Genomic DNA, 13359 nt, shown 5'->3' with positions numbered 1-13359 from the left:
TGGTAATTTTCCCATTTAAAACGTGTCTCCTCTCAAGTTAGAAAGTGCAATAAGACCAACTGAAAATGAAACCTGGCGTTTTTCTAGGCTGATTTGACATGGAACTACACTCTCATCTGGCGTAATAATCAAGGGAACTTGCAAACGTACCATAGGCGCAGTGATATCTTACGCAGCATCTGAAAATAGTCCCCATAGACAACAAGCAGTAGTAGTGCCAGTAGCTGCAAGTTGCCTTGATTATTACGCCAGATGAGAGTGTAGTTCCATGTCAAATCAGCCTAGAAAAACGCCAGGTTTCATTTTCAGTTGGTCTTATTGCACTTTCTAACTTGAGAGGAGACACGTTTTAAATGGGAAAATTACCAGAAATCTTAGTCACTTTTAAACATGAAGCTAGCAGGCGAGAAGCTAATGGTCTAATCCGATTCAATGATCTATGCTAGGCTGAAGCTAAAAGTTGTATCGCCAGACTCACAGAATGGCTGGATGAACGGGAACAAGGTAAATATCGATTGTTTTGCTCGAGGGGAGGTGGAAAATGAGCATATTTCCAAAAATGGCGGAATATCCCTTTAAACTCTCATGGGGACAAAGAAGTCTGAAATACAGACATTCTGCTCAACACACTTTTGCCCTCTGCCTTCGAGCAGGCACTGTGATCTGCGGCACGTTAATATGGCAAACTTATACATTTTTGCTACCCCAGAGCTAACTTGCAATGCAACTTGCCATAGGTAGTTAGCTTCAATTAACACCCGGATCTCCTTATGGGCAAAGATGGCAGTTTTGGCTCTTTTTTTGCAGGCGAACTTCAGAGGTCTATTACGGCTCCTCCAATCATAACTTGGTGTCAGGGCCATCCTACTGCCCCATCCACTCCCTCTCACACTGAGATCACTCTGAGGCCTCTATGGGGCTTTAATGGATTGGGTTTTAGGGGTGAAATAAGGAAGCGAAACCTTATTGCTGAACAAACTAGCTATGAAGTTGAACACATGTTTAGATGCAATGCAGGGTAATGTAATACAGTATATATTATATTGATATATTATTTAATTACATTATATCTGTGATATTCTAGAAGAGGCAGAGTTTCCCCTGTAGTTTGCCTCTGACACACACATACACACACACAAACATACACACACCCTTTGGTATCACCGCTGTCCTTTTTTGCGGACCTGTGCATACACACTTTCCTCTCCTGGCGTGTGATTGGTGGGTTCTGGTGCCTCTGCTGGTATGTGATTGGTGGATCCTGGCAGTTTGATCTCTCCGTACTCCACAGTGTCGTCCTCTCTCGTCCTCTCCTTCCTCTCCTTCTTCATCAGGATGGACACCTCCGCATACTCCACCTCATAGCTGTCACCTGCACACACACACACATACACACACACACACACACACACACACACACACACACACACACACACACACACACACACAAGCACAGAGATGCGTGTTGATATGTGACAGGTATCTTGTGTGTGTGTGACTGTGTGTGTGTGTGTGTGTGTGTGTGTGTGTGTGTGTGTGTGTGTGAACAAAACTTCACAATCCCTGGAGATTTCAGGAAAAGGTCCAAGCTGTTCACAATCCTCAATGGAGTCCCCTTCAAAAATGGAATATTCACAATCTTGGCATCTTGGAACACCATTGTTAAAGTATGTTGTTCGGATATTGAAGACATTGCCACTGGATGGAATTGCGCTATCCAAACCTAGCTGAACAGATTGAAAATCAACTACCTGTGTGAGGTGATACAGCTACGCTACCTGTATGAGGTGATACAGCTACGCTAACGCGAGCTGTGTGAGGTGATGCAGGTACGCTACGCTACCTGTGTGAGGTGATACAGCCCGTGATTGCTGCTGTCACGAGAAAAACACCAACGAAAACCTCAAAAAGTTGGCAGAAACAAAGTAAACTTCCTCTGGCAGCATCGTAGAACAAAAGCAGTTCACATTATCCTAAATGACAGCTTGTTTCTCAACCCTCCAGTGAACTCATAATCATCATTGAAATAAATGCCATTCTGGGCCAAACACAGCTGCGTCTGAATTCCCCCCGTGGACTTAGACCCATCAATCCCTGACTACATCAGAATCTACAGCAGATGAAATTAAAGCAACACTAAAGAGTTTTTCATACCTTAAAATAATGTTTCCAAAATCATGTCAGTGGTTTATCAACTTGTAACAGAGTGAACGGCACTTCTGCATTTGCTCCGCGATCCTCTCTCGGCTATAACCGCACTGTGTAACTTTACCAGATCGGGTAGCGGATCTAGTTCGAAGGAGCAAGACATAAGAAACTACAAATTTGACTTGCTTCGATGTTGCAATACTTTCATAAAATCATGCAACCTTGTCTGTAGACATGTTATTTGCTGGATAAACAAATAGCTTGCGTGCGACAGAGGAAAAGCTCTAAAGCTTTGGTCTTCATTTTAAAAAAGTAGGTATAAATCTCCATAAAGCGAGATTGGCTTAGATGAGACTCTGAAAGCCACCAGTCAGACGTCACATACTCAGAAGCATTTTCAATACCTGTCTGCTGAATGGTAAAGTCCGTACATCATGGAAGGGCACGCTCATCCACGGAATAACCATACCAGAGGATCCTTCAACATGGAGAGATATCTCTCCACTTCCAACTATTTACAAAGTCTTTATGAAGTGCTTACTCTCCAGAATATGCCATGGTTAGTTGACACTGGAATTCTATCATGTAATCAAAATAAAAAAACCCTACATTGAGCAGCAATGCATGAATGACGCGTTTTGTTTTAAGACCGCCATTGCGGTCTTCAAACATGAAGTCTGCTAAACTACACATTGTTTACCATCTCAGGCCAGCCGATCAGAGTGTAGACAGTAGCTGTCTTCATCACAAGTTTAAGTCAGCAAGTGACAGACACTGCTCAACAATATATGAGTAACCTGGATCTTATTGATACATCATCTCTCCCAGTGTTGTCTTTAAGCTGCAAGCAGTAAGGGACATGGCATTTTCTACAATTGAACATCAATTTTCAAATGTCCACATTCCACAGAAGGTGCTACATGGCATGGACAGTAAACAGGTGGTGAGGAAATGGCTCTCCTTCAACAGACACTCCACAGTGTGCCATGAGAGATCGTCAGGTGTGCCGTGGGACATTGTCCAATTTCACTCAATCGGTCCAATTTATTTATTTATTTATTAAACAGTATTATTTAGTTAGCAAATAGTAGACTATGCCATATTGTTCGTGTCTCTACCTGCAATGTAGTGGCTTGTTATGTAAATAAATATTATTGCATGTCATTGGGTGGCAGTAGGCCCACGTCAACGTCGGGATTTATAAAGAAAATCTATGCGGGAAAATATGTATATTTCTACGCATCCTTTCGACCGTCCGTAAAGCTTACGCAAAGTTTTTCACGCATGAAAATAAGCGACATCTAATGGTGTAATCACAAAATAAAGCTCAGAGGGCATTAAAAAGGTCTCAACACTTGAACATTTCATTACTACTTTCGTGGTCACTATCATTCATTCATATCACAGGCTATGAGGTTTGTAGCCAAGGCTGCCTATACAGTAAATAGGGCCTAGGCCTAATTCTACACTAAACTGCTAAACTTTACTAATATTGATGTTGATATCCCTTAATAATAGTAGTAATATTCTCGATGTCAGGTTCCTACGTCACAGCCCTCCGCCATATTGAAATGGGGGAAATCAAATCGTCTCCACCATAGGAACCCATTCAATTTAGCGTCAAAAGGTATTAGTCAAACTTTTAATTAACATGTCATTTTTATACTTTGAGTCATTATCTGGAGAGACTTAGGCCTTAGGCCTAGGATTATACGAGATGCCCGTACGAGGTACCTGAAGACCGGTGGAACTTCATTAAAAAATGAATGGGTTCCTATGGCGCCGCATGGCGGAGATGCGTTGTTTTCCCCCATTTCATATGGCTGCGGCCATGAACCTGACATTGATGTGTGTTCGATTTGTAAAGGGGTGAAAAACATACGTCCCAAACGCACCACTGAAACACGTCGGACGTTCTCCCTTTTCATGCGTGAAGAACAATGGAACAGTAGCCATTTGGAGTTAAATGGTAATGTTATTAGGAGAAAAACCACGATTTATCTGACTCCATCAGATGAATATTGTACCTCTAATAAATTACCAAATAACTAGTTTGTTAACCATGGCAGAGTATTTAGAGATATGCAAACTGGTGGGAAAATTAACAATTTATTAGGCACTGAGCCTTTGAATGTAAGAGTAAAGTAATATCAGTAACTATCCTTAAACAAAGGAACAAAAGGAGAAAGTAAACTTAACCTCATAACAAACAGTAACAAACAGTAACACACTTTACCTGAGTGTGTCTGTGTGAGTGAGTGTGTTTGTGTGTGTGTGCTTCCTGACCTGGTGGGGAGGATGGATTCTTTCTGCATTGAGAATACACGACATCCTGTGATTGGCCATCTGAGAGGAAACAAACAAACAAACAAATCAATAAACACACACACACACACACTATAATGGCAATTCCACCAAAACTATTGCCACGTAAGGTTGATGAAGGGTTCCGACACACAATCCAGATTAAGCACGCACGGAGAGTTGAAGTAGAAGAGATGTTGTATTTATTCAAACAATCCGGTTGACTTTCTATTGTGGTAGCATTGTGATAAGTTTGCGATTCTATTTGAGGTCTAAAAATTGTACCTTCCTGTCATCTAACCCAGTGAACACTGTGTGAGCGGCCTAAGCCACCTGCTTCGCGCCACAGGCACGTCAAGGGGGTGTGTCTACAGTCAGTGACCAGTAACAGGTAAGTATGCAGGTAACAGGTAAGTAAACCCACAATTCTAAATGTCAATTTAAACTAATATATTGTTCTTACTTCTTACTTTACAGATGCTGTAATTTAACCAAAACATAAATATGGCTCCTACACAGACAGAGGCACATACGCACAAGCACATACTGCACAGTCCACGCGGTATTCTGAACTAAGCAAAAGCGCCTCTGTGTTGAGCCGCCAGGAATCAGACTCCACCTGTGTGTGTGTATGTGTGTGTGTGTGTGTGTGTGTGTGTGTGTCTCTCTCTCTCTCTCTCTCTCTCTCTCTCTCTCTCTCTCTCTCTCTCTCTCTCTCTCTCTATCTCTGTGTGTGTGTGTGTGTGTGTGTGAGTGTGTGTACTTATATATGAGTATGCGACACAATACACAAACAGACCTGTTGTGAGTGTGTTCTTCTTCTTTTTCTTGCAGATACAGAATGCTGCTACAGACACACACAGAAACACAACTCCTCCCAGCACCGCTGCTCCAAGATCTGAGAAAGGAATACACACACACACACACACACACACACACACACACACACACACACACACACACACACACACACATACATATCTTAGTAAGCAGTAGAGAGACTCCCTGAATCTACTGAATATGAAATCAGTAATACTGTTATTGAACTCACAGTATATGAAGTGATCTGGTAGCTCCTTATTCTCCTCAGTAGTCGTGCTATTGCCCTGATTGGACGTTGTCTTATTAGTTGCCATGGATGCTCCATTGTTGGTTGTCATGGCTGCAGTGGACATAGATGTGGGAGCAGTTGGTGTTGTTGTTGGTGGTGGTGGTGTTGTGGTGACTGTAAACATACACACAAAACTCAATTGTGATAAAGGGTCAGCACTGGTGTACAACAAACAAACTCACACACACACACACACACACACACACACACACACACACACACACACACACACACACACACACACACACACACACACACACTGAACTAAGTGAACTCTGATAGTGTGGTCCTTACTTGTGCAGGAGGGAAGTGGTTGGGTCTTGGTGGCGCTGCTGATGTTGTTCCTGGCTGAGCAGGTGAGATTCCCCTGAGTTCCCTCAAGGAGATCTATGCAGCTACTACTGGACTCTGGTGTTTCAGCTGAACTATTACATGAGCGGAGGGAAGAGGAGTCTTTCTGCACAACAGGAGATGTCTTATTCTTATTGTCTCCGTGGTTATTATCAGGATCATTGCTAACATGGGTTTTATTATTGGTTAGATCAGTCTCGGTGCACTTTTCTATGCACTGATTGGTTGAGGTTTCATTTAGAGGCCTTCCATACAGAGACCAGCTGTACTGAGGACTGTCCCCATTGGAGGAGCAAATTGCCCTCCTCTCCCCATTGGCTGAGCAGGTGATTGACAGGTCCACATCAGACACAGGAGCTGGAGAAGGGGAGGAACCACAGTGATGATCAGAATGTAGTTATGGAGCACACTGAGGAAGGCGCTAAGCCGAAACGCTCCTGTGCAATAAAAACACGTTTAAATGCAAAGTGCGACCTTTTTTCCTTTTCTTAGTAAACATGTAAGTTTGGTCTAGCACTCTCAAAAACAAACCTAAGAGACTGAGTGAAGCCTGCTCCTACCATACAAATTATCTCAGAATGTAGTTATGCACATGGCCATGTTTCTTCAGGGTGTCCACCAGAGACTAGGGTTCATACCCCAGACTGCTCCCTTAACCCACATCACAGGACTGGCTCAGATCACAAGTCACACTGAGATCACAGTCTGGACTTTCTCCATCCCTGGCCCCTCCATGGTGGATCAAGCGACCACATGTTATGAGAGCAGGAGTGTCCCTCTCCACCTTCTCTCCAACCCTAACCCTACACCTCCCCAGTAATACCTAAGGGATAATGGACGACACAGCGTTTGGTTCACAGAAATAAATGCACGGTCGAGGAGGTAAAACGGCCACGACGCACACGTTATTTCTGTAAACCGAACGCCATGTTCTTATTCTCAGGCACAACAGCAATACAACTCACTCTGTGTCAACACTGAATAGATTTTCATTTTAGGAACAACTCTGGTTTGAGAGAGAAAGACTCATGTGAAGAGTGCAGATGTGTATGGATGTGTATGGAATACTGTAGTGTAGACCCCTTTGAGATCCTCACTAAACCCCTCTGTGTTACAGTGCAGGAGAAGTTACTGTACATTTGATATCACATCAGAGGAGAGATGAAGTGATTTACCTTCTATGGTCAGCTGTACTGTGTACTCTCCCACTGATTTCCCTGTTGACTCTTCAGTGATCTGCACTTTGTATGTTCCTGCGTCTCTCCTCTCTGTAGAGTTTATAATCATGGTCCCGTTATCAGGAGCAAACTGCCACCTCTGGAGGACTGATGTGGTGTTGAACTCATAATAGAACACTGGCTTGGATCTTCTGAATTTAAAAACATGTGAACTGCCATTAGAGAGGCTCAGGCCATATCCTCTGGTGTTCCTCATCAGCTGCAGGTACACAGGTCCTCCCAGAGCCCCATAACATGCAGCATCCTGAGTAACATCACACATGGAGTCCAGACCTGCATGAAGAGAGGAGATTCATTCTCATCATTTGAACATATCAGTATGGATGAGCTTTATTTGTTATTTTGTTATATGTTATTTTTTGCATTGAACTGCCCTTATTCTTATTCTTTCTTATTCTTTATTAGGATCCCCATTAGCTTCCCCACAAAGGGGTTGCTAGTCTCCCTGGGGTCCTCTAGTAAAATCATAATCATTTCAACATTACAAATATTAAAATGTTACATTGCATTTACATTCCATTATTATTAAAAACACAAACAGTCTTGCCAACACCATAATCGCAACTGGACAAGATCAAGCATTCACACAAGAGCTTATATGCCTGACTCTAACTTAAGAAAATGTTGCTTAAGTGACTTCTTGTATCTAACACAGTTCTCAATGTTTTTAATGTCCAACGGGAGCCTATTCCACATGATTGAGCCCCTGTAGAGTACAGTTCTTATCATACAGTTTGTGCATGGTGCTGGGACACCCAAAAACCCATTTGTCACTTGTCTAATTCTATACCTATGGCAATCACCTGCTAGTATCAGCCAGTTGGAAAAGAACTGAGGTGTATTCTTCCAAACTGAGTTGTGCATAAATCTCAAAAGATGGTACCTAGATTTTGTTTCAACAGTTAGCCATGATAACTTTTTGTGCATCTCAAAGACATTTGTACGGAATGAGCAATGCAAAGCAAGTCTGGCTGCTCTATTCTGCGCAACCTGAAGTTTTCTAATATTTTTGCCAGCAGCACTTGACCAAACAACAGGGCAGTAGTCCAAATGTGACAAAACAATTGACCTAATGACATCAATCATTATGGAGGATGAAACATATGTTGCACATTTTCTTGCCATTGCAATACCTTTCCCCATTTTTGTGACAATATCATCAATTTGATCAGACCAAGAGAGTAAATTATCCAACTTCACTCCCAGCAGTTTAGTTTTAGTAACCTGCTCTATAGGTATGTCGTCAATTGATAAATTCAATGTGTTGGCTTTAGCAAGAGCGTTCCGTTTACCAAAAATAATACATTTCGTCTTAGATATGTTTAGCATTACAGTAATTTGTTCATTTTCACCCATCTAATTATGTTTTGTAGCTCAGTGTTTAGATGTTCTTCTAGCTCAACTACAGTGTGTGAGGAGGTAAATAAAGTAATAATAATAATCGGCATACATCACCACATTAGCATTTCCAACAGCAGATGGTAAGTCATTAATGAAAATTGAGAATAAAAGAAGTCCCAAGCAGCTACCCTGTGGAACACCGCAAGATACTGTATTTCTGTCTGACATACTTCCATTGAACAATACCCGCTGGCTTCTACTGGAGAGATAGCTTCTCAGCCAAGCAATTGCTAAGGGTGAGAAACCGTACTTTTCAAGCTTTAAAATCAAGATATTGTGGTCAATAACATCAAAAGCTGCTGTGAAATCTAGGAGCACCGCACCGACTAATTTTCCATCATCCATGTGTGTTAACCATAAATCTGTCATATGTACTAGTGCTGTATTTGTAGAGTGGCCTGGTCTGTAAGCATGCTGATCAACTGTTAGTAGATCATTTTGACTGAAATAATTCAAAATTTGATTAAAAATTATTTTCTCAAATATTTTAGATAGAGCAGGGAGTAGACTGATAGGCCTGCAATTAGATCCAGTGAAATCTGCCCTGGCATCTTTTGGCAAGGGTATAATTTTAGACTCTTTCCAAAGCTCTGGAAAAGTGCCACTAAGTATACATCTGTTAAAAATATGGCCTTTTGGTTCACAGAGTAGTCCCGCTGCCATTTTTAAAAACTTTCCATCAAGGTTGTCAATTTCAGGAGATGCATCATTAGAAATTGAAAGGAGCATTTTCTCAACTATTTCTGGGTTCACTGTGTCAAATGTAAAATGACAAGATTTCCCCCTCATAATGCAGTTAGTGATGTTGTGTGTTGGATCACCATCAAGTAATGGCATTCTAGATCTTAAGCCATCTACTTTTTTGGTGAAAAAGTCATTAAAATAATTGGCCATCTCAGCTGGCGTGGTGATAAAGTGGCCATCAGATTCCACATACTTTTGAGATTGTCTTACCTTCCTACACATGATGTCATTAAGGGTCTTCCATAGTTTTTTAGTATCATTTGAAGAAGTGCGAATTCTCTCTTTGAAATAAATCTTTTTCTTGATATTGTTTAACTTATGTGACTTTATTCCTTAGCTTGCAATAGCTGATTCTACCATCATTGTTACCAGATTTTTGAGCGACTGCTTTAACTTTATCCCTATCGCGCATTAGTGTTCTCAACTCCTCATCAATCCATGGTGCACTACGATTCTTTATGGACCTTTTCGTAAGTGGAGCATGCTTGTCGACTAGCCTCATAAGTTTATCCATGAAGATTTTCAAAGCAGTATTAGCATCATTTTCTTGACTTACATCAGACCACAGCACAGCATTTACATCATTCATAAAAGAGACCAAAGATCAAATCTCTTGCATGACCTGCGATGTACAATTGTAACACCAGATTTGGGGATTTTATTCTTTTTTGTTAAGGCAATCAAATTATGGTCACTACATCCCACGGCCACTGACACAGCCTGTGAACAATGTTTTTTTATGTTAGTGAAGATGTGGTCAATACAGCTCGCCTTTTTAGCGCCCCCAGTGGTGATAGAGATTCTAGTAGGTTTTGTTATGACTTGGTAAAGATTACAAGCATCAGCCATGGAACTAAGTTTTTTACGTAGTGGGCAGTTTTTTGAAAACCAGTCAATGTTTAGGTCCCCAAGAAGAAAAATATCCTTGTTTTCATCAGTCACCAAGTCTAGATTTTCACATCCTATCCAAATAGGTCACATTAGAATTAGGTGGTCTATAGCAACACCCAACCAGCAAAGGCTTACCGTGTGGCAGTAGAATCTGAAGCCAAATTATTTCAATATCAGCATTCATCAAATCTTTCCGAAACGTCACAGGAAAGCGATGATTGACATATAATGCAACACCTCCCCCATTTCTGTCACGGTCTTTTCTGAAGAGCTTATATCCCTCTATTGCCAGCTCAGAATCATCAAAACTCATGTCCAGGTGTGTTTCCGAGAGTGCCAGAACGTGAACATTGTTTGAAAAACAAATCATAGAAATGTCATGAACCTTATTTCTGAGGCTACATATATTTAGATGAGCTAAGATCAATCCTTTCTTTGGTAAATTAAGAGACATATTTATACAGTTAATTTCCTATAAAAACACAAATCAGCATACATGTATTCTCAAAGCAAATGATAAGTTGCACACTTAAAGCTGTGATTGGGTTTGATTGTCATTAGATTTCTCATCCCTCGGTGTAATGACCAACTTGTCATACTTCAGACTGGCTTTTTCTCCTCTGTCACGCGCAGCTCCTAGCTTAGGCAGTAGCTCTTTCCTCCTCAGCTGTACAACTTCAGAGAAATCCTCGTTGATGTAAATGTTAGTGCCTTTCAGTTTCTTGCCAGAGGAAAGAATCAGCTGTCTGTCTTTAAAACGTAGAAGCTTTACCATGATTTTGCGAGACCTGCCCCCGGCCTGATACTGACCAATTCTTTGCCCTGTGTGTGTGTGTGACAGTGTGCCACACACACAGGGCAAAGTAGTGCCACAGCAGTTCTACACTACTGTTAGCTTTAGAAATCTCACTGTATAACAGGTAGAAACAGCACACTACCGTTAGAAAGCTCACTATATACCTGGTAGAAACAGCACACTACTGTTAGAAACAGCACACTCCCGGTAGAAATCTCAAATCTCACTGTATATCTGGTACAGTAGAAACAGTGTGCACTACTGTGAGCTGTGATGGGTGGGTGGCATCCCTCAATATGTAGAATCACATGAAGATCTTGAGAGAGAGTGGAATTGAGCATTATATACAATATGGTTTGATGTTCTGTATTTCTCACTAGTAGGCCACTGTTACACTAAACGTATGCTCCTGTGTGAGTGTGACCCTGTATGATATCTGTACTGTTCCTAAACATGGAAAGCTTATTATAGTCTGTTTCTTATCAACAGCCATTGCTTAGGGATGGCTGTGTCCTGGCTTTGCCACTGTTACTGTATGATTGTCTATCCTTTGCTGTTGAGTATTTCCTTGTCTAGTTAGAGCAGCTGATGGATCTTTAGGTGAAGTCATGCTGTCTTTCCCTTGATGCACATCACTGTAAATAAAACTCTGCTACTGATTTGTCCTGCCGTTGGTCTGACTGGGTCTGTGGTATCAAGATCACCATCAATCTCTACTGGATGACCGTATCAGTGCCACTTGGTATTACAGGACACATACCTATTGATTATGAAGGGACACAGAGTATACTGTATAGTACAGTAGAGTGTAGTACTAATGTGAGTAATCCCTGTACTGTATGTGTGAGGTTATTAATGTGAGTAATTCCTCCCTGTACTGCACACATGTGTGAGTAGGTTATGGCTGAGAGAGGGCCCAAATAGAGTGGGGGGGGGGGTACAGTATAGAGCTTTACCGCCAGGGGTACATCATTAGAAATTACCACATTAATTTAGACGCCAATACTGTGAGCTTCCTCTACAAGCCACGCAATGAGAACAAACAGCCATCCGATCTTACTTAAGACATTAAGGCTCACTTAAAGTAACAGTAGTATTTTCCAGATAACTTAATCCAGTTTAACACACACACACACACACACACACACACACACACACACACACACACAGACACTTACCATAAATCGATGTAATCAGTAGAAGTCCAGTAAAAGCTCTCATCTGTTGAAGCAACACACACATCCTGGCAAACCTGTCAGGCTCACACACAGACACACACACACACAGACAAGTCAGTCTCTAGAGAGTTCAAATGAGCCCAGTGCTGTGTACACCCAGAGAGAGAGAGAGAAATAACACTTGGTCGTTGTGTGAGTACTTCCTCTGGAAAGAGGAAGTTGGACTCTGTAAGACGCGTAACTGCAGCATCTGCAGTAACGCATCTTTTCACACCACTGGACACAGACAGAGCAGATTTACAGAAAGTGCATTTCCCAATAATGTAATACACTTTTTACCAATAATGTAATAACGTATTGCATTAACGGGAGGTTATTACATTATCAGGTTAGCCTTCATTTCGCAGGTCCTGATAATGTAATAATCCCCCAATATTGTAATAATTTAACAGCAGACCACCCATTTCTCGGATTCAAGTGGTGATACTGTGTAAGCAACGCAAGCTTGAGAGCTCTAGCGCCGCCAACAGGTCTGAGTTGGACATGCATGAATGTTCATCAACTTTAAAAAAAAAAAAAATTAAAGTATATTTTTTGGCCTTTTTGCCTTTATTATGATAGGACAGTGGAGAGGTAGACAGGAAACAAGTGGGAGAGAGAGATGGGGTGGGATCGGGATATGACCGCAGGCCGGATTCGAACCTGGGACCCCGTGGGCACTCGGACCCGTAAATGGCCACAGCGCCCCCCATGTTCATCAACTTTTGACCTGTCCATTCATTTTTAACAAACAATGTATCACTGGAACCCTTGGGCCAAGCCGAGTTCAACACACATTTAATGTCTTTTTCAACCATATTGGATTTTCTGCCATCTTTGATTTGATCCATAACCTTTAAAAGGTTTCTCTTGTCACACATTTTTGTTATCTTCTTGAAACATTGTTCAGATGATCTTCAGACGATGACACACAAATGCATTCAACATCTTGAAATTCAAGGGTGTTTGGCCGTGACAGCCAATCAAACAAGACGTAGAGATCACGAAACAGGAAGTAAGCCAATTTCTCAGCAACCCTTTAGCATGTTTATTATGACCGCCGCTAGCATAGCTAGCGAAGTGGTCATATAGTCGTTGTCAAAGTTTTGTTTTTTTTTCCCCGTCATATTTTTGGTCAACGATTCCTGGGACACCGTA

General features: G+C 41.6%; 1 protein-coding gene across 1 annotated transcript; it reads right to left on the bottom strand.

The window, feature by feature from the left end:
- Positions 1-581: 581 nt before the first annotated feature.
- LOC134095557 (uncharacterized) lies at positions 582-12243 on the bottom strand. Its single transcript, XM_062549170.1, has 7 exons — positions 12163-12243; positions 7090-7425; positions 5858-6271; positions 5504-5677; positions 5252-5350; positions 4435-4494; positions 582-1372 (listed from the first exon to the last, which is right to left on the bottom strand). The coding sequence occupies exons 1-7, from the start codon at positions 12224-12226 to the stop codon at positions 1161-1163; spliced, it is 1359 nt and encodes a 452-aa protein (XP_062405154.1). The 5' UTR covers positions 12227-12243; the 3' UTR covers positions 582-1160.
- Positions 12244-13359: the final 1116 nt, after the last annotated feature.

Source organism: Sardina pilchardus, chromosome 11, assembly GCF_963854185.1.
Source record: "Sardina pilchardus chromosome 11, fSarPil1.1, whole genome shotgun sequence".
NCBI lineage: Eukaryota > Metazoa > Chordata > Actinopteri > Clupeiformes > Clupeidae > Sardina > Sardina pilchardus.
Note: the sequence above shows the minus strand (reverse complement) of the source record. Positions and strands in the feature narration are given on the sequence as shown.

Bases quoted from the DNA above. Each gene is read 5' to 3' on its own strand.
- LOC134095557 (XM_062549170.1), bottom strand. From the start codon at position 12,226: ATGTGTGTGTTGCTTCAACAGATGAGAGCTTTTACTGGACTTCTACTG. The intron at 5,351-5,503 runs GTGAGTTCAATA...TTCCTTTCTCAG, and splicing joins ACCAGATCACTTCATATACT to ATCTTGGAGCAGCGGTGCTG. The intron at 4,495-5,251 runs GTCTGTTTGTGT...GTTTCCTCTCAG, and splicing joins GAAGAACACACTCACAACAG to ATGGCCAATCACAGGATGTC.